Below are 20,742 nucleotides of genomic sequence, written 5' to 3'. Positions count from 1 at the left end.
ACAAAGAAAAATTGGATTGTTTTTTTATTCAGTTTATCCTTCCGGCTAGAGCTATTCTTTTTCAAAAGAACTGCGATTCTTGGTCGCTAGGAGGGCAGCTGGTGAGATTTCAGCAGCTGGTGAGATTTCAGCAACGTGAGTGGTCACGAATGTTCGAAGTCAGAAAGCTGCCGCTCGAGTAGAAAATCTACTCAAGCTGGAGCAAAATCAACTCGATCAGCATCACACTCCACCATTGCTCGTGATGATTCTTCAGCACGGAAAAAGCTCCCAGCGCTAGAAATCCGCACAAAAAGCCTAATTCCATCCATTCATAAAACTGCAGAATCTCGTGGAGTTTTCATGTAACTCCACAGAGCGAAACTCCGCGAGTTCTGCCCACTACTACATAATATGAGCCCTGGCAAATTTGGAGCATAGTACAAGTCCTCTGGTTTAATAAAAACATTGACACTGCACATGGAGAAAAATTAGACAAGCAAATTGCTGTGGCAACTCATCTCATGGACAAATAGATTTAATATTATTGGGAACGTTGCTATATATTTTTTACACTTGGAGTAGTGCATTAACAAATGAACACCGTGAATTGCAGATACAAGATTTCCGAGTGCATTAGTGAAGTGCTACACAGTAATTTGACATACAACTGACAAACTACATGCTAGTTGTATGGGTCTGGAACTCCTGTAATGTTCTGGAATATAGGCTGTAAGGCTGAGGTTCGGTGTTTGGCATGGCTGAAGTAGTGCCTGCTATTCATGACTCCTGACAGAGCAGAGCAGGGAAAGACAATTTGAGAACTATATTTACACAACGTTTTAAGAAGCCCGTTTATGCTGCATAGAGACTAAAAGGGAGTACTCTTAAATATGACATATTGTAGTTAAGGATCATCCATTACAAATATTACATTTTATTAGTCACTCATTTCACATAATGGTGACTCATTGATTGGCATTTTGTGAAAGCAGATGTTTTTTACCTTTAAGAAAGATAATTCTCAGACAGTGAAGATTAGCAATGTGTAAAGGGGCAGGAGCTCACACTGAAATCTAAGATTGGAAAAGTAGAGCAGACATAAAATAAGTAGATAGTGGGAATTTAACTCCATGATAAACTATTTGTAACATTAAATGATGCCACGAGGTCTGAGGATCATGACATACCCCAACTATAAAGGGGAGTTAAATGTAGAATTGATTTAGGATAGTGAATACATTCTGAAAGGTAATGACTAATTGTGTAGACACCAGTGAAAAATGCTAAAACTGAGCATTATAAGTTAGAGGACGAGAGAGATCTCCGAAGGGTAAATTAAAGAATGTATTACCAAATTTGCAAACTTGGCTATTCTTTAAATAATTAGATGAAAAGAGCCAGCTCAAATAGTAAACAAAGAAAAATTCATGTAGATTGTGTGGATTTCGAGGCAAGATATGTCCATGTTTGCTCATAAATATGAATACCTTCACAAAAATCTGAAGACTGTAGTGAAACACCAAGGAAATCTGAGATAGACAGACTCTGAAGACACTTATGGAAGCTATGCTGTGTATTTTCGGCAATGTTCGAATTCCCCCTGGGGTGTATTTGGGCCACCACGGAACTAAAAGAGCCTCCAGTTAAGATAATGCTGGGAGATCCATCCTTGGTGCCGTCTGAGCCACCCAACTTTGGGTTTGGCGCCGACTCTGATGTAGATGTCAGTTTGGGGCCCAAGACTTGCGCCAATCCCTTCTTCATAGACACCAGTCCCAATGTCACCGGAGTTAGAGCCCCCCTGCCGACTTCAGTGTCTAACCCAGAGCCGTAACAGTTTCGACCCAGCAGAGATCACATTCTGACTTCACTGCACCCACTTACTGTACATTCTGACCCACCCAAAATACTTTGCCTACCACAGGGTTGTCATCAGAAGATCTATCCTCTTTTATTTTGTTCCTGTTCGGACCAGTGTTTCCACCACCAAATAATGATGATTTACCTCAGAATTAGGATGATGACATATCTAAAACTGCAGGAGGCAACTTAGCATGATACCTCTCCTGATTCAGGATTAATTTCGCCCATCGAAATCATAATGTAGGAGAGTGATGTATTTGCTGCACTCATTAGACATGCCGATGCAGTCCCGGACCTACAGCTCTGTGCAGTGAAAGACCAGACAAATATACTTACTAAGGTTTTGCACCTTGGGCCAGTATCGTCTGACACCCTACTCGAGTTTAATGAAGCCTTGCCTGTTACCCTTATAGGTATATGGGCTACGCCTTGCTCTTGCGCACCAGTGAACAGGAAGGAAGAAAGCAGCCAGAGACTGAAGCATGGCAATCCAGATTTTCTTAAGCATAATATTATCCCCGAGAGTCTGGTGGTCCATGTTTAAACCCAGTAAATTAAATCCTATATCATGTCCCACAAAGACTAATGACAGACAGTCAAAAAGGATTCAGGAAGCAAATGTTCTCTTCTGAAACTTTGGTATGGAGTTTGGTTAGTGCAGACTACCTTTTAGGCCGTTATACACACTAACTTTGGGAAATGGCCAAGCCTGATCTTGCTGGTGGTTCTCAAGGTTTTTCAGGCCTCTTGAGCTCAAACCATTCAAGACAACCAGGTTGCAGCTATTTAGCAAAAAAGTAGATTCTGCCCTCAAGTACTTCATGGAAGAACAAGCCAATGGTGGGTTCCTTAGGCCATTCTACCTCTGCTTAGCAACTTTCTCTTTAGCTTTGACCATTCCAAGGCTACTCCAGTGGTTTGATGTACAGACGACAGGGACCGCCAGCACTGCAACACCCATTCCAGTCCATTCGTAGCCAGGTATCAAGCAGACTTTGAGTTGGTCACCAAGGACAACATTCTTCTCTGTCACTCTCCACTGCAGTATCTGCCCAAAGGCGCTTTTGTTTTTTCTTATAGGCCCACATTCACCCCGTGGGTGGCAAGACCCGACTTTCTCCCAAGAAGGCAGCCCATCAAATCCGAATCATGGGTTCCCCAGATGGTCCAGCAGGGCTATGCTCTCCCATTTCTTTTCAAACTGTCACTGCTTTCTCCCACATCAGAGAGGCTTTCAGAGGAGTACCCATCCATACACATGCAAAAAATACAGGCTCTACTGAAAAAGTTTCCATTAAGAGGGTGCTGGCCTACTAAGTAGGGACAGGTTGTTAATCCTGCTATTTCCTTGTGCCAAGGAAGGATGGAGGTTTTTGGCCTTCTTTTAGATCTTCACCCTCTCAATGCCTTTTTACATAAGTACAAATTCCAAATGTTCACACTGGCCCAAGTTCTGTCTGCTGTGAATCTGGATGACTGGATGGCCATCTTGGACCTGTAGGACCCATACTTTCATTTGCCTGACCAGCAGTACCACAAACTAGCACCCAGCACAGACTGGAAATATCTACTAGTGAGGAATCTGTGGTTAGAAGTAACTATTGGAATGGCTTTTATATTTAACCACTATTTGTCCATTTATATGTAAATGTCTTGTAACCTGTTTAAGCATTGTAAGTAGCTTTATGTAAGCATAGTGGTCATACCTTTTAAGCACCTCTGTCAGAATAGTGCCATATTGTAAAAGTCGGGGAGTCAGCTTAAAAGAATCTTGCTTCTTTTTTCAGCTTTCAGCCTTTTTTTCCACTATGCACATCATTTTTTTTAAAATATATTTTTATTGCAGGAATTAGTAAATCGTTACAAAATCGACCAGCATTATAACACAAGCAATATCAGCGAACTACAACCCTCTGTCCCCGCACCGTAAGTTCCGTACACAGCCATCCGGCCCACAACCCTGGGGTCGGGCGGCGAAAGTCAATGGGGGCTCAGAAGGATGTCAGAGCTGGTCCGGATGATCCACTGTCCGTCATCTGCTTTTCCAAACAAGCCTATAAACCCAAACGAAAAACCCCCACCCTCAAAATACTACTAACCAAAGTAAATCCCACCCAACCCCGCCATCAGCGCCTTAGAACAACCGCAACAGGATCTGCTATGGAACCCACGGGGAAAGCAACAGGACTAATAGTGCAAATGTTTTAATGGGACTCGGGGCGAGTCGCTTCTTCACCTTCAGAGTCGCTGGGGGCGCAATAATCCCTGAGGGCCTGCACTAACATTTCCCACTCCAACGCTGCCTCCTGCGCCTTCTCATTACGCTGCCTCCAAGCCAGTTGGTATCTCAGTGTGCTCTCCCCCGCCGCCCACTTCAAGAGCTCGCTGTGCCATCGACTTCCTGTCGGACCAACTCGTGCCTTCCAGTTCCTGGTCACCTCTCGCTTAGCAAGAAGGAGCCCTAGGTCGATAAATTTACTGGAGATTTTATTCTTGGGGGTATGAGGGAACCAGTGTAGGAGTCCCACCGCCACATCAAATGATAGGGATCTTCCAGTCACCTCCTCCAGGGTCTTCCCCACTTCCACCCAGTAGGATGATAATCCCGGGCAAGCCCATAACATGTGGAGGAGGTCCGCCTCCTGAGCTGGGCACCTAGGGCAATCCGCCGAATTCGTGGCAAAATATCGCTTAATTTTCACTGGGGTCAGATATGCTCTATGGAGAACGTAATAGTGGACCAGCTGAAAACGGGCGTGGCGTGTGCCCTTCCAGGCTCGCCGCACCAACTGGGACCAGGTCGTTTCCGGGATCTCCCTGCCAATGTCCTCCTCCCAGCGGTTTCTCAAAGTAGTGAGAGGAGCCAACCCCTCGTTGATCAATCTACCGTAAAGGCAAGTGACCGCCTTCACCGTACCCGCAGACATCATCACGTATTGGCACACCGGAGATAAGGCGGGTTCCTCCTGCCCGCTCTTCCAGTGTGCCTGGATCGCTCGAACAATGGCCGAGTGCAACAGAAAGTCACCACGGGGGATCTCGAAGCGGTCGATAAGATCCTGGAAGGGCAAGAGCGCCCCGTCCTCATACAGATCCCCAACTAGCTGTAAGCCGGCGTCCTCCCAGGCCGCCAATCGTGACCAATCGCCTCCATGGGGGAGGGCCGTCAGCATCCCCAAAGGTATTTCGGGCGCATACGGTGTTCTCAGATGGCCTCGGGCGTGAGCCCGATTCCAACACAGGCGGACGGTCCGCTCCTCCATCGACAAATCCCGCAGGGCCAATCGTTGTCGCAGCGCTATGAAGGAGAGAACATGCCTGGCCATGCCCGTCCCCCGTCTGTCTTCCGGGCCCCGGAATTCCCGGGCGATCTCCTGGGTGAAGGTCTGGAGCTGCGCCGCCAGATAATACTTTTCAAAGTCTGGCACCGCAAGCCCCCCCTCATCTTTCGGCCTCATCAGGGTCTTGAGGGCCACCCGACGGCGGCCCGAGCCCCAGAGGAATCCGACCACCATAGATCGTAATAGTCGAAACGTGGCCGGTGGGACCCAGATCGGTAGTGTCCGGAAATAATATAAGAGCCTGGGAAGCGCCACCATTTTAAGCAGAGCGATCCGTCCCGCCACCGAGAGCGGCAGGGTGGCCCAGAAGTCCATGCAGCCTCGATGTGCTCGAGTGCTGCGGGCAATGTTCCCATCCAGGAGGTCGGATGGGTCGTGATAAACGAATACCCCCAGGTACTTAAAGCAGTCGGGTTCCCATCTAATCTCCCTACTTAGAGTAGGGGCGGGGGCACCCTTGCGAACCGGGAAAAGACAGGTCTTGGACCAATTCACCCGGAGGCCCGAAACCTCCCCAAACTCCGTGAGCGCCGTCGCCGCTCCATGTAGGGCGTCGAGCGGGTCCTCTAGGAAGAGCAACAGATCGTCAGCATACAGCGAAACGTAGTGCGGGCCCGAAGGCGTCCACATGCCCATATAGTGGGCTCCCGATCGAAGATGCAGCGCGAGTGGTTCCACCGCCAGCGCAAAGAGAAGTGGGGACAACGAACACCCCTGCCTCGTGCCTCGTTCTACCGGATATTGCGAGGAAATCAGTGGTCCCGCCCGGACCCTGGCCGATGCGGAGGCATAGAGAACCGCGGTCCATCTGATGAAGCCCTCACCGAGGCCGAATCTCCGCAGCACCGTGCAAAGGTAGTCCCACTCCAGGCTATCAAAAGCCTTCTCTAGGTCCACCGATAAAACAACCGGGGACGGGGCATCCACAAACGGTTCCCCTAGCAAACGGAACAACCTGCGAATGTTCATAGTCGTGTTACGCCTTGGGATAAAACCCGCTTGGTCCTCATGCACCAGGGAACTCATGTGTCCCAGCAGCCTCGAGGCCAAGATACTGCTCAGTATTTTATAGTCCACCGTCAGCATCGATAAGGGACGGTAAGACCCCGGGTCTGACGAGTCCCTTCCTGGTTTGAGGAGAGGAACCACCAACGCCTCACACATCGAGCTCGGGAGCCGCCCCAGCCTCTTCGGCTCTCTGTAGACCACCAATAACCTAGGGGCTAGGAGGTCAGCATAAGCTGCATAAAACTCCACGGGCAGGCCGTCCAGGCCCGGGGTCTTATTTCTCGCCATCCGTTTAATGGCACCGCGGATCTCCCCCAATTCTATGTCGGACCCCAGGGCTTTCGCCACTTCGCGCTCCACTGTTTGGAGCTCCAGTGGGCGTAGATAATTATCGAGCCGGTCAGGGTCTCGGGCGGAGCGACTGCGGTACAAACTTTCGTAATAGTGCCGGAAGCAGCTGAGAATCTCCGGTTGAGTGTATACCTCGATTCCGTCCGCCTTACGCATACTTGTCGTCAATGAGGACTGACGCGTAGGGTTGGCCAGCCATGCCAGCAACGCGCTCGATCTGTCCCCCTCCGCGATGGACCGGACCGTGTAGGCCTTGTAGTCAAAACAGCGAAGCCGTTCGACCTCCGCCGCCACCTTCTCCCTCGCCTCCGCCGTGTGTACCTGTAATTCCGGGCGCCCGGGGCGGCGAATTTCCAGCTTGCGGAGTTTCCGGTCCGCTGCATCTAGGTCAGCTAGGATAACTCGCCTCATGCCCACCTTTTTAGAGATGCAGTAACCCCTCACCACTACCTTAAAAGCGTCCCACTCTAACGCTCTTGTACTCGCGGTGCCGCTGTTGGACGCAAAATATTCCGATACCTTATCCCCCAGGTCCGCCCTGAAGACACTGTCCTCAAGAATCTCGGGTCGTAACTTCCAGGTGGGCACCGCCGGCGCCCCGGGGAGCCAGCGAAGGTCCAGCAGGAGGGGGTTATGGTCTGAAATGGTTCTGGACAAGTAACCAGTTCGGGCGAGCCAAGAAATCCATCCAGTCTGACATGCAACTCATGTAGGCTCGAGAAGAATGAATAATCCCTAGATGTGGGGTGGTGCGCCCTCCAGATATCCGTCAGACCCCAGTGGGTCTGCCAATCCTTACGACCCTTAGCCGTGCGACGAACCGGAGAATCGGGAAGGGGTGGATGTGAGCGGTCAGTGTCTACGTCCACTACTGAGTTGAAATCTCCCCCGAGCAAAAGGGGCCCGGAGAAGAAGTGGGCCAACGAGCCCGATAACCTGGAAAGGAAGGCAGTCTGGTCTATATTAGGAGCGTACACACAGCAAACGCTCAAGTCCCTCCCTCCTAAAGTGCCCGAGATGGCCACGTAACGCCCCTCTGGATCTATCACTGTTTTTGTGACCTGGAAGGGGACCCCAGCTCTAACCCATATTAGCGCCCCCCTGGCATATGCGGAGTACGATGTGTAGAAGACCTGCCCCCTCCATCTACGCTGTAGCGCCGCCCCTTCCGCCTTGTTCAGATGAGTTTCCTGCAGCAGCGCCATTTGCACTCCCCTACGCACTAAATAAGCGTGGACTTTGTGGCGCCTGGACATAGTATGAAGCCCCCTCACGTTCCAAGTAACACATTTCAAGTTAGCAACATCAGCCATTGTCCCATATTGTTCTCGCACAGTCTCCCCATCCGGGTCCCCACAAAAAAAGTACATCATTCATCCCAGCACTGATGGCGGCCATTTTCCCCAACCAAAGCTAAACAACCCAAGAACGAACCAAACCCCCACCCACCCTCCCCAGAACAGGACCCAAACAGCACCATCCAGATCCCATCCAAACCTTGCCCTCCAACAACCCAATAACCCCTACTAATCCTGCGGTCGCCACCGTAGGAAGGCCTTAAGGGCCAGGTGCGGGCCGGGCGGAGGCAGTGGGCCCTCGACGCTCCGGCTACCAGGACTAAAACAAGCCCATAACTGTACCAAAGGCCCTCGGGGCAAAAACAGGGGCACCCCACCCTCCCCGCCCTCGTTGTCAGCATCAATTGACGGCAACCGCCTCCCCCCTGCCGGGCCCCCTCCCAAAATGAGATAGCTCACCCCGTTACCCCTGTCCATCCAGAAGGTCTTCCACCGACTTCGGTGTGATCACCGGTGTATGGGCGCTATCAGTCACGGAGTCCTCGGAGTCCGATGGTGCCCCCTCGTCACCCGGGTCCGCTTCCTCTTCAATGGCATCGTCCCGTGCGCCAGACAACTCAGATAACACCTCCAGCACTCCCCTCCGCTCCGTCGACGTCTCTGCAGTTGAGGGCCCCCCTGAGCGGCCGCGGCGATTCCTAATCCTCCTGGATCGCCGTCTCTGTTCCGGCTCCTCCGCCTGTTGGGATGAGGAGCCGAAGCCATCTTTCCCTGCTCTGTAAAGCTCGAGCCAGGCACAGACATCCTCCGGGGTGTCGAAGAATTGAGTTTTGTCATCGACAATGATGCGGAGCCTAGCAGGATAGAGTAGCGAGTACTGGATGCCCTCGCTCCTGAGCTCGCGCTTGACCGCCAGGAAGGAGAACCGCCTGCGTTGAGTTTCGTAGGTGTAATCCGGGAAGATGTTCACCTGACTGTTCGCCACTTTGAATGGACCATTATGCCTGGCGGCATTGAGGATTAAGTCTCTGTCCCGAAAGTGTAATAACCGCGCCACAACTGGTCTCGGGGCACGTCCCTGCTGCGGTGGCCGCGCCGGGACTCTGTGGGCACGCTCCAAGGTGTAGAAGGAGGATAGCCCCTCCGGGGCCACCGCGTCACGGAGCCAGGCCTCCAAGTACGCCACCATGTCGCCATCCTCGATCTTTTCCGGAAGGCCCACCACACGGATGTTGTTCCTCCTGTTGCGGCCTTCCGCATCTTCCGCTCTCTGCTCTAGGGTCGCAATCCGGGATAAGGCATCCTTCATAGTCGCAGCCAAGGTTCGCTGCGCCGGCTCCAAGGTTTTCACCGAGCTCTCCACTTCCTTGACCCGGTCCGAAAGTTTGCTGTGGTCCGCTCTAAGGAGACCAAGGCTCGTCGCCACCTGGGCAATGTCCTGTTGGAGGGCCGATCGCGTGGTCGCTATCGCCTCCAGGACGCGGTCGAACTGCTGTTGCATCGATGCACCACCAGAACTCTTTGGGTCCCCATGTTCCTCTTTGTCCTGGGTCTCCGAGTCTGAGGCGGTTGGGGTAGTCCCCTTGGCTCCTCTAGGTTTCCCCATGTCGGCGGGGGCGCTCCGTGATGGTCCAGGAGCAGGCGTCTCCGGGTGCAGATGCCGACCACGACCCTCCCGGCTACCGGACCTCAAGTCGAGTATCGGAGACCTCCTTCTCCAGGGCCTGTGGGAACTTCTCCGCTTCGGCTCGCGCCACCACCACGGCGTCCGAGGGCACCGATAAGGGGGCGGAGACACCCGCCGCCAGGTCGGGCAGGCCCGCACAGCCGCTAAAGTCCCGGGGTGAGGGTCACCAACTCCACCGGACGATTTGTGGCGCCAGAGTGACGCGCCTCCCATGGAAGTGGACTGGCCAGGAAAATGTAGCTAGGTGCGGTGTCGTGAGTGGGGCCACCGCCTGGTTCACCAGACGTCCGCTCACGGGATCCACTATAACGTGGGCATCCGCCCAGTCACCCAACCGAGTGCATTCTCGTTGAAGAAAGTCCGATCTGACCGACATCTAGTGCACAAATCAGCAGGGGATGGCAAAGCCGGGGGCGAAACGCCGCTGGCGACGCTCCTCCAGTTCAATGGATCCGACTAGGGGGACGATGAAGTCCGGGCGCCATGTTGGGTCGCACTCCGCAACTCTGCAAACTTCGGTTTTACGCCGGATCACCACTCGTCCGAGCCACACCAAGGGCCCTGGCAGGTCGTCGTCGGTCCGTTCAGCAGAATGCGGGGTCCGGGGTGCCCCGCAGCCTCCGATTTACAGGATAATCACGGGCTCAGTCCCGGAGCCGAGCTCTCAGGCGACCATCGCCATCGGCGCCCAAGCCACGCCCCCTTCCACTATGCACATCATCATGAAATAAATTGTTTTTTTTTTACGGAGTCAGTGATTGAGTGATTAAGGTCTTGGAGGTACATTTAATGGATGTGAGTGTGACCGTTCGATTTTGGTGTCTTCTGTTTATGTGCTTTCACATTTTCTTTATTTCCACACTCCTATGCCCACTGAATTCCACTGCTCCTTGCTCTCTCAGCCAGAGGACCAGATGTTCCTGATATCCCTTTCCAACACAACTGTGCTCCCATTTACAGAAAACACAAGTCTACTCCTCATCAAGATCTTGCCCACTAATCTCTTATGGAACATTCCTTTCCCAGATTGATTTATATCATTCACCAATACCTACGATTCATGCTTTACATGCACCCAAACCAGTCTGCACAAAATCCCCTAACTGCTCGACGACCACAACCACAGAACCTCATGCCCTCAAAGAAAATGAGAAACTATGTAAACACCAAAGAGATTCTCACATTTCAATCCACTTTCATTCTTACCAAAACTAATTCCAGGCACTCATTTCCGCCTTTCCCTTGAAAAACGCAATCTTCTTCATTTACAATGACTTAGTTACTTTGTTGGCAACAAATATGGAAAGGCTCAGGACATTCATGGACTTTCTTCACGGGTTTCCTCCTATACAGTAAAATGTATCCTGCCAGATTCACAACTAGAAACTTTTGTTGACTTTTCCTACTATCTCATCTGCTAACATTGCCACACGTTTTCAATTCAGCTAACACTAATTCAGCTAATAACGCATCATAGGATTCCTGTGATGCATTACATGATCCGAAAAAGCTATACAAGACTTGGATGTCACCAGCACTGCACGCATCTAGCTCTCTTACCTACTACCATCCTAGTCAGTAACATGGACTCTTAGCATATCCAGGCCAACTTCACTGCTAACTGTCAGCTTCTCTCTCAGTGATTTATTTCTTCCTTGAGTGTCTACTTATTTGCAGAGTATGTTTAAATGACCTGTGAACCAATATTCTCTTAGCAGATTCTGGCCGTCTTCACTACTAATCAAGAGTTGCTCTCTCAGGGATTTATTTCTTCATTGAGTGCCTACTTCTTTGCGGAGTATGCTTAAATGATCTTTAAACCAATCTTCTCTCAGCTGATCCTGGCCAACTTCACTACTAATCATGAGTTGCTCTCTCAGTGACATCATTCTTCATTGTGTGTCTACTGCTACTTCTTTCCTGAGTACATGTAATGACCTTTAGGCCAGTCTTCCCAGTAGGTAAAGTTATATGATTTGACACTGTGAATGTTAAGAGCCGCATAATAGCTGAAATATTCTTAAAATAGCACAGCAGCTACTTAGACAAATAAAGGTCTATTTTAGGTGATACACCCAAATTATTTTAACATACAGGGCTACCCTCATATGTCAGTGCATTATCCATCATCTACCCAGGTTATGTTATAAAAAAATTTATAGCGCGACAGCTGCCCCAGCAAAGAGGCGTCCTGGTGCTAACAGCAGTAAGAACCAAACAGGTGAGACAGAGAGGTCTACAACAGAGGAAATAGGTGTGTCTTGACTGACTTCCTGAAAGCTAGGTAGTTGTTCAAACTGCGGATCTGTACCGGAAGAGAGTTCTAGAGTTTTGCCACTATAGTGTGAAATGAGAACCCCCGCGCGTACCCTCCTTACCCAGTGAACCATTACCAAGTTTTGCCCCAAGGAACGGAGTTGGCGTGTAGGTACATATGGCAGCAGCAGGTCGGCCGAGATTCCTGGAGTGGCATGCTTCAAAACCTTGAAGGCCAAGCAGAGAGCCTTAAACTCAATCTGCCTGGCCACCGGCAGCCAATGGAGCCGGCAAATGGCATCTGACACAGGACAGGCTCTATGGAGACCAAGGAGGGTTCTGGCAGCCTCATTTTGGCCCCTCTGGAGCCTAAGAATTTCTGCCTTGTTTTACCCTAGGTATAGTGAATTGGCATAATCCAGTCTCGACAAAATCGAGGCCTGGATGAGGACTTGTCATGTTGGTGCGTCAAAAAACCCCCAGTAAGCGTCTGACCCTTCGCAGTAGCCCAAAGCAGGTCCCAGCCACCTACTATGTTTGGACTTGGAAGCTAAGGGCCGAGTCCACCGACACCCCCAGATTCTTTACCACCTGCTTAGGGGGGTGGAGGGCTTTACCAAGGGTTTCGGGCCACCAGTACTCGCTCCAGAGCCTGGGGGGTCATTCCCTACCAACAACACCTCCGACTTGTTAGCATTAAGCTGGAGACAGTTGGCAGTCATCTACTCGGCGACGGCCGCAAGCTCTCTCCGAAAATTGGGAGAGCCCCGCGTGGGTTTGTCCGAGTGTGCCACTACCAACGATGTATTGTCGGTGTAGGAGACCATAGTCAGCCCTCTACTCTTGTCTACCAGAGCCGGGGTTGAACGTACAGGTTAAACAGCAATGGGATCAGGGAGGAGTCCCGTGGCACCCATTGTTTGAAGTTGTGAACCCCGGAAGTGAAAGGGGGGGCTGACACCTGAAACATCCTCCCTGCCAGAACCTGAAGCAGCTAGTGCCAGCACACCCCCAAGGTAGTTCTCTGAACCCCTCCATGCACTGCCACCCTAGAACCCTAAGATAATGGTGATTCCCCTGGGGAAACAGATGATGACTTGGGTCCCTCTGGCCCATGCCCACTCCCCCCCCCCCCTTCTGCCCCGGAAGCCATTTCAGACATGTTAGACGCTGATGACATCGTCCACCCGCAATCGGCGACTGGGTGCCGGGGGATGAGGAGGTCAATCCAACACCTCTGGCAAAGGTGAGTGTGCTGCCTTCGACGCACCTGCAAGTGGGTGGTTGGTTGGCAGGCTCCCTCCCAGCTTGGGCTTCAGTCACAAGCGACGCTAGGGTACTTCAGACGGTGCAGGGCTTCCAGGTGGAGTTCTATGCCTGTCCTCATCAGGTGACCTGTGCCCGTCCGATTTTCTTTTCCCAGAGCAACACAGAATTGATAGACAACTAGGTCTCCACCCTTATCAAAACATGGGCGATTTACCATTCAGAAGAGCACCCCAATGAGTTTTTCAGCAATATTTTCCTGATCAACAAGACCGACGGGGGCCGGAGACCAGTGATTAACTTGAAGGACTTCAACAAGTGGGTGGTATATCGCCACTTCAAAATGGAGGGCATGCACCTTCTCCGGGACGTGTTGAGGCCTCTCAACTGGATGGTACGGCTGGATCTGAAGGATGCGTACCTCATGGTCCCGATCTTTCCTCCTCACCACTGTTTCCTGCAGTTCAGGTGGAACAGCCAGGTCTTCGAGTTCACCACTCTGTCTTTCGGGCAAACCTTGGCGCAGTGGTGTTTCACAAAGATCCTCAGGCCGGCGGTGAAATTCCTAAGGGGGCAAGGCATACAGATGATAGTCTACCTAGAGGACATGCTCTTCCTGGCCCAGATTCCCAACAAGCTGTACCAACACTTGCGGATAGCAGTGAAATTATTGTAGGGGTTGGGGTTCGTTATAAATGAAAAGGAATCCCATCTGACCCTAGTTTAAGGTGCAACCTTTTTGGGGTTCAAAATAGACTCAGTCTCCTCTAACCTGAGCTTGCCGGCCCGGAAGATGGCGAAGATACGCCAGGAGCTGCACCAGACCTAGGCCAAGCCACAAACTTTGCTGTGCTAGCTTGCTCGCCTGGTAGGCCTTCTCTCCTCCTCAATTCAGACCATCTTTCTCAGCCCCTTGCACTATTGTGCAATGCAGCGACTCAAAGCACACCATCTCAGACAGAAGCTTACTTATTCTCAATCCGTGCCGCAGACAGCGGAGGTGAAATAGGAGATGGTTTGGTAGCTCACTCACATGGAGGCACTGAACAGGAGAGCAATCTTCAGCTCCACCCCCAGACGTCCTGATCAAGCCAGATGTTCTTTTTGGGGTGCTAGATGCAGGGATTTTTCCACAGGTGGAGCTTGGTCCACACAAGAACAATCCTTGCACACCAATGGCCTGGAGCTCCTGGCAGGGTCGTTTGTGAAGCAGTGCTGGACCAAAGGCTGGATGCAATCTTGCGTGCTTCTCAAAATAGACAATATTTCTGCCGTCGGGTACATCAACCATCAGGGCAGTACCAGATGCCACGCCCTGGTGAACCGAGCCAAATATTTTAGGAACTTTTGCCTGCGAACCAAGTGTTAGTCACAGCGGAATATCTCCTGGGTCAGTAGAACGAGGCGGCAGACTCGCACTCTTGCCACCTCTTAGACTCCAGTGTTTGGAAACTTGACCCACAGGTGTTCTCTGAGCTGACGGATGTCTTCCTCCAGGACTGGTGGCGGCAGTGAAACTACACATTCCCTCCTTTCTCCATCACGAGGGTCTCCGCACAAGAACGCCGCCAGCAGGCAGAGATTCTGGTGATTACCCCTCTTTGGAGATCTCAAGAGTGGTTTCTGGTTCTTCTGGAACTTTCTTGGAATTCTTCAATCAGACTCCCCCCACATCCTGCTGAATCTCAATCCTCATCGCCTGGTGGTCAAAGGGACGTTACGGATGATGGCCTTGTGGATCTCAGACAACGTTGGTTACTCCCAGGCCTTTTGCGACACAACAAGTCATTCCTATCCAGAGCATGGGCAGACAGCACGACCAAGAGTTACCGATCGGCCTGGAACAGATGACGCCATTTGTGTATGCAACAGAGCGTTCATCCCGGGGGCGCGGATGTAGACCACATCCTCAATTTCTTGGTGGGTCTCACACGGGAAGGCTTCGCATACCGCTCTGTCAACGCATTTCAATATACAATTTCAGTCATCCCCCCATTAACGGTTCTCTGGTGGGGGAGCACCCATTTGTCTGTAGGCTTCTTAGGGGGATTTCTCTATCCCTTCTATCGAAGCTTCGTTACTCTGCATTTTGGGATGTGAATCTAGTGTTGAACGGTTTCCTATCCTGGCAGCCAAATAGATTATTATCTCGCAAGAAGATTTAGGCTAAATTGACAATGCTATTGTGTCTATTTTCTTGCAGGCTTGTGTCAGACGTAAGGGCCCTCGAAATCTCGGCCAGAGTGTTCTCCCTGGATGGGATTAAATTTACAGTCAGCAGAAGGACTAAGTGCAATACCAGGATTATCTCATACCCAGACTTCTGGGAATCCCACAAGCTGTGCGTGGTAGACTGCCACCAAGCGTACAAGGAATTGACTGAGAAAGACCACCCTCCGGGCGAAAGACAACTGTTTTGGACATTACAGAAACCGTCCAGGGCGGTTTCTTCTCCTACCATAGTCAGATGGGTGTGCTGGGTAATGCAGGAGGTGGGGATGGATACAAAAGGTTTTGGTGCTAGAGGGGTGAGGACCTCAAAGGCATTACCTCTCGGAACGTTTTTGGAAGACCTATTGCGAGCTGCCGATTGGTCCTCGGACTCCACCTATAAGAGGTTTTATTAAGCCAGTACTGGAAGTAGCACAATTGGTAGTAGACAAGCTTTAAACTGGAACAATCTGAGCCTCCGGTCCCGACATAGAATGAACATTTGTCTAGCTGTAATACAGTTAAGTTTCAATTCTATTACAGACACGAAGGCTAGGACTATTCCACCTGGCGACCACTGACACGGACCCTCCCCGTTCTGGTGTAATTAACTCAATTTAACAGTTGAAGGAAAATTAGGTTTCATTGTTGAATTGTACTTGTAGTTGTAGTTATGCTTTGGGTGATAATGTTCTCTTTGGAAATTGTTCCTTGATTCACTCCGTTTAGAAGTGGTTTTCGGATGATGCCTGTTTTTTTGCAGGGAATGATGGATCCAAACCGGATGTATGAAGTTCGTTCTGGAGCTGTTTGCGCGATTAAAGAGGAGGAGTGAATAAAGTAGTGGGACCGGGCTGTGGACAGAGAAGAAGAACTATGTTCTGAACTTTTACCTATTTCCTTGGTGTTCATGGGAAAAGGCCTTTTGTTGTGTATTAGAATGGCTGTTGTAATAAAGAGAAGGAAGAAGGCATAATCATAGTCATTAATAGAATTGACACTTACCTGTACTACATCTAGGCAAATTTTAATTCTTCAATACTTACTTCCAACTGTTACTTTTTGCATCAAGTAATATTCTCACGCACCATAAGATCAGATTACTGCAGTCAAATATGAGCAGCATTACTCTCAGCTTGCGGATCAGCAAACTTACCGTATTTTCCGGCGTATAAGACGACTTTTTAACCCCTTAAAATGTTCTGGAAAGTTGGGGGTCGTCTTATACGCCGAGTACCAAACTTTACGGTATGTGTTCATGCGTTTTTACATAGTGCGGACTTCACCCGAAGGTGTCAGACCGCTTCTCAATAGAAAATGGTGCATTACAGGAGGAAAAAGTGACACGTGTGCAAGTAGAGGTACGGTATAATATTGAAATAAATGGAGGGCACTCAAACACAAGAACTAATGTTACGTAGGTGATGGTGGCACTGTGGAAGCACTGTGCAAGTATCGATAGCAAATAAAAAGTAATAGGTAAATAGAACAAATGGCGCCGTGAATGACCAAAATCGCTATGCAGGACTGCGTTGGAAGTGGGGGTAGTCTTATACGGCGAGTATAGCATGAAACCTACATTTTATCATGAAAAGTAGGGGGTCGTCTTATACGCCGAGTCGTCTTATATGCCGGAAAATACGGTATTATTCAGTATAGTGTGCATTTCTCTGCTGAACACTACTTATTTACAAATCAGGAAAGCTACTGTTCCTGGTTCCAGTGGTAGCTAGACTCATGAAAACTTTGCTTATTTTCCTTACTTGGCACTGCTTCTACAACTACTGCTGTTTCTGGCGGCTAAGTGATGTCTAAAATTATCTCCTCACTGGTGCTAACAGAAGATGAGACTTCACATCCCAACCAAAGTTATTATCTTCAGAAAAAAAGGGAATAACATAGTGACTTCATTCCTGCTGAGCAAATCTTTAAACAAATTAAAACTGGTTAATATAATTGTTTATATTTCAATGGAAATTTACTTTTACACCATTTTTTAGAAACAAAAAGTATATTCCAAGCTGCGAGTTTATTACAGCCTTTGTATGTATGAATGTATATACTGGTATTTATACAGCACAAACTTTGGTAGGATGGTATGGAGAACGGAGCACAGATGAGAAACTCAAATATCAATACAGCTGTTCACGGCAGTTCGTTCTAGTGTGGTTCTTGAAAAGTTATAACTTCAGTTTCAAACTCATATGGTCCTCAAGTTCTAAGACTGACTGAACATTGAAGCCAGGTAAATCGGAGTAGCCAGCTAAACTAGCATGCGAATAGGTAGAAATAGTAAAGCAGTTTTCCGACTTTGCACATATGGTATTAATTATGAAGAACAAATTAGAAAAGGTTTTGAATGAAGACAGAGATAGTTCCACCATGGGGGAGGTGCAATTGGGGGAGCGCAAAGAGTGAAAACACTGAACATTTCCTTAATGGAATTGTGCAAATTCTGAATTTTGGTTGCAAAGTAATTTGTTTTTTTCATATTCTTAGGGATAAGGTTTTTTTTTATGAGTGTGAGTGTGAAGGAGGTCTTTAACCTCTGTAACAGTAAGTTCACAATATTCTAATCTCCATTTTTTTAAGTAACATAAATTTAGCTACACTAAGATGCTTGTTAAACAAAGGGGTCACTGGGTGACAGCAGAGTATAGAACATGATCTAATGCTGACAAAATTTATCAATTCGAATTTTTCACATCAGTGTTGATAAAAGACCCAGGGGGGTCAAGTCTCAGCTAGGGATCTAGCATTCGCTTCACAAGAAGATTTGGTATATACTCATTTAGCAATATTGGGACCGGGAAACCACAAATAACTTAACTGCCAGGATGAGCTCAAGAATATGATCAGCACTTTGTGTGGGGACGAAAACCTGGTAAACGATTTAAATCCAGAAAAGAAATGATGATCAATGTCCTAGTGATACCAGTGTCCGTGGCTTTGATGCATATATTAAAATCGGTACATAACAGCAATGAATTATGGCTGCATATTAGTGGTGAAAAGAAGTGGCCAATATTAGTGAAAGGAAGAGCAGTACCAGAGTAAGCCCAAAACAGTTGAGGTAGTAGGAGTGCAATGGAAAAATCTAGAAGCAGAGCATATGACAAAAGGCTCCAGAGGAAGTATGGGCAGGTGAAATCTTTTATAACAAGGACAAGCTGATTAAAAGTCTGGCCAGATGTCCTCGAGGGCCAAGACCCAGTAACTAACATTAAATCTAGGATGTAACCAAGTAGAAATTCATTAATCTTAATTCAGTGCTTCACTACAGAATGTGAATTGATTGCTGAGCACTTAAAAGTCACAACCATAAACGCATGGGATGCAGTTTGGAATTAGACATAGGGTGCTTGCGCATGGACCAAGCAGGCTTCTAGTTAAAGTCAATGTTTAAGATTAGAACAGTCACCAGAGCAGTAGAAGCAATAGCGGGGTTCAAAGAGTAAACCATCTCTACAGTAGCTTATGTGAGGCGAACTGACTTACCGGTGAGCTCCTATGAAGGCCCAACAAGCAAAATGGCTGGTGAAGTGTGCAGATGGACGCAAAAATGCTTGGTTCTGGCACGCAAACAGCATGCCCGCTGCGAGCCTAAGCACAAAGCAGCTTTAAATAAGTGTCCATCATCGATGTGTCTGGGCGTGGGCAGCGGTTGCCAGGTAGCACAAGTGCTAGCCTTAAATTTAAAAAGCGAGGGGGTCAAATGAACGCAAATAGAGTCCAGCATCTCCTCTTTATCGGTGCCTAGCTCTCCAAGCCCCACATCTTCTTGAAACTATGTGTCGATTAAAATAAGGTATGTAAATAGGTTATAAATATGAAAATCATAAGCAGAGGACTCACTGCCAGGTGAGCCAGGCACCTCGCAAATATAAGGAAAACAAAAGCAGTTCTAGTGCTGCCAGCATGGTCTCAATTGAGCTGGTTTTCCTTCAGCATTTGAGTTGCCAATCAGCCTGCTTGCGCATAATTTTAAGTAGTTGCCTTTCATAAGGGTGGGGTAGGTTGTTGCCAGGCAGTAGATAAAGTGTTAAGCAGAATGGGCAAATAAAAGCTAACAGAGCTAAACCGCTCAGTGTGTGTGCGTCAACCTTCACAAGCACTGCACCTACTGGAAACCAAGTGTAAATTAAAACAAAGGATGCAAATATAATGGGTGAAATAATATGATCATAAAATTAATAGGAGCAAGAGTGCTTGTTCAATGGTGAGACCGGCACTTTTCTAGTTCAAGACCAATAAAAGTGGTTCAAACGCTGACATCGCAGCCTCAATTTAGCACTCAAGTTCCACTTTTTGATACAGTTTAGACATTTTGATGCATTCTGCATCATTTGTCGACTGCTCACTAGAACTGTATTTGAAATAGGGGCCAAATCCATGATTAAATACTTACGCTGCCAATAATCTTGTGTTTGGATTTAAATCTAGCACCTTTTACCTAATTTCTCTCTTTTACATTGGTCTACTAATTTAAGAAAATACTGTATATACCCACCTATCACTCTTCACATACACAGTGAGCAATGCTTTCGCGGCCTCCAGCATATCATCGTCTTGTTCTATGAAGACTAACGAGACCCACTCGCATGAATGTACAAAATGTTGAGAATCAAGATGGCTCTTCAAGAACTCCAGCAACTGTGACATGAAACTTTCAAATTCACCTACAAACGAAAACATATGCAGTCAATTTCTAACAGCAAGATGATGAGTAAAAGCAATGCTGTAAACGCAATTTTTTCCATAACCAATAGGCAATAAAATGTAAAAATAACCATTAGCTAGACAAATATTAAAATTGACAACCTACTGTTAAACTTTCACTCTTTTACCAGGAGAAATATGTTCAATATATATTCAGGTTTCAAAATAATGTGGGGACTTTTGAAGTTGAGTGAGTGGTAATTCGAGGACATCCGCACAGTACATCTATGTGATTACATTATTAATACAAGCCATGATAGGATTCAAATGTATCCATCTGCAGTTTTCTCGATGAAAATATAACCTTGAATAGGTAGCACATCAATGAATGACATGGAGCCATCTCAAATTGAATGCTTCCAAAAAGGAAATACTCCTGTGTGGCGACTGGAACAATGATGACCCACTCCCTGCATGGCCTGATGACCTGGGAAAACCACCTAAAGTATCAAAGGAAGTAAAACTCGGCAACGCATCTTCCCCTATCTGGGATACCCACACAGGGTCAGGGCTATCATCTATCTTGTTCTGTCCAAACTCGATTACGCCAATAGCCTCTACCAAAGATCACATTTACCAACTAGGAGAAGAATGCAACGGATTTAGAACTCGGCTGCCAGACCACTCTTACATATAAAACCGCAAGCTCAATGTAGAGCTCTCAAGGCAAGGGAGATCCCTTGCCTTGAGAGCTCTACATTAGTTAGGTTGCCAGAAGATCCACATTCAAGCTGCTTTGTACCATCCACAAAGCAATACT

The 20,742-nt window shown here is 48.4% G+C and overlaps 1 protein-coding gene across 1 annotated transcript in view; it reads right to left on the bottom strand.

The window, feature by feature from the left end:
* Positions 1 to 20,742, bottom strand: part of LINS1 (lines homolog 1) — a 141,724-nt gene that overhangs the window by 4,988 nt on the left and 115,994 nt on the right. Inside the window, exon 6 of the mRNA XM_086958062.1 lies at positions 19,774 to 19,942. Coding sequence (XP_086814188.1) covers positions 19,774 to 19,942 — 169 coding nt within the window. The remainder of the gene's footprint in view (positions 1 to 19,773; positions 19,943 to 20,742) is intronic.

Source organism: Lissotriton vulgaris, chromosome 2_1 (assembly GCF_964263255.1).
Source record: "Lissotriton vulgaris chromosome 2_1, aLisVul1.2, whole genome shotgun sequence".
NCBI lineage: Eukaryota > Metazoa > Chordata > Amphibia > Caudata > Salamandridae > Lissotriton > Lissotriton vulgaris.
The sequence above is the reverse complement of the archived record's forward strand: the minus strand, read 5'-3'. Positions and strand labels throughout refer to the sequence as shown.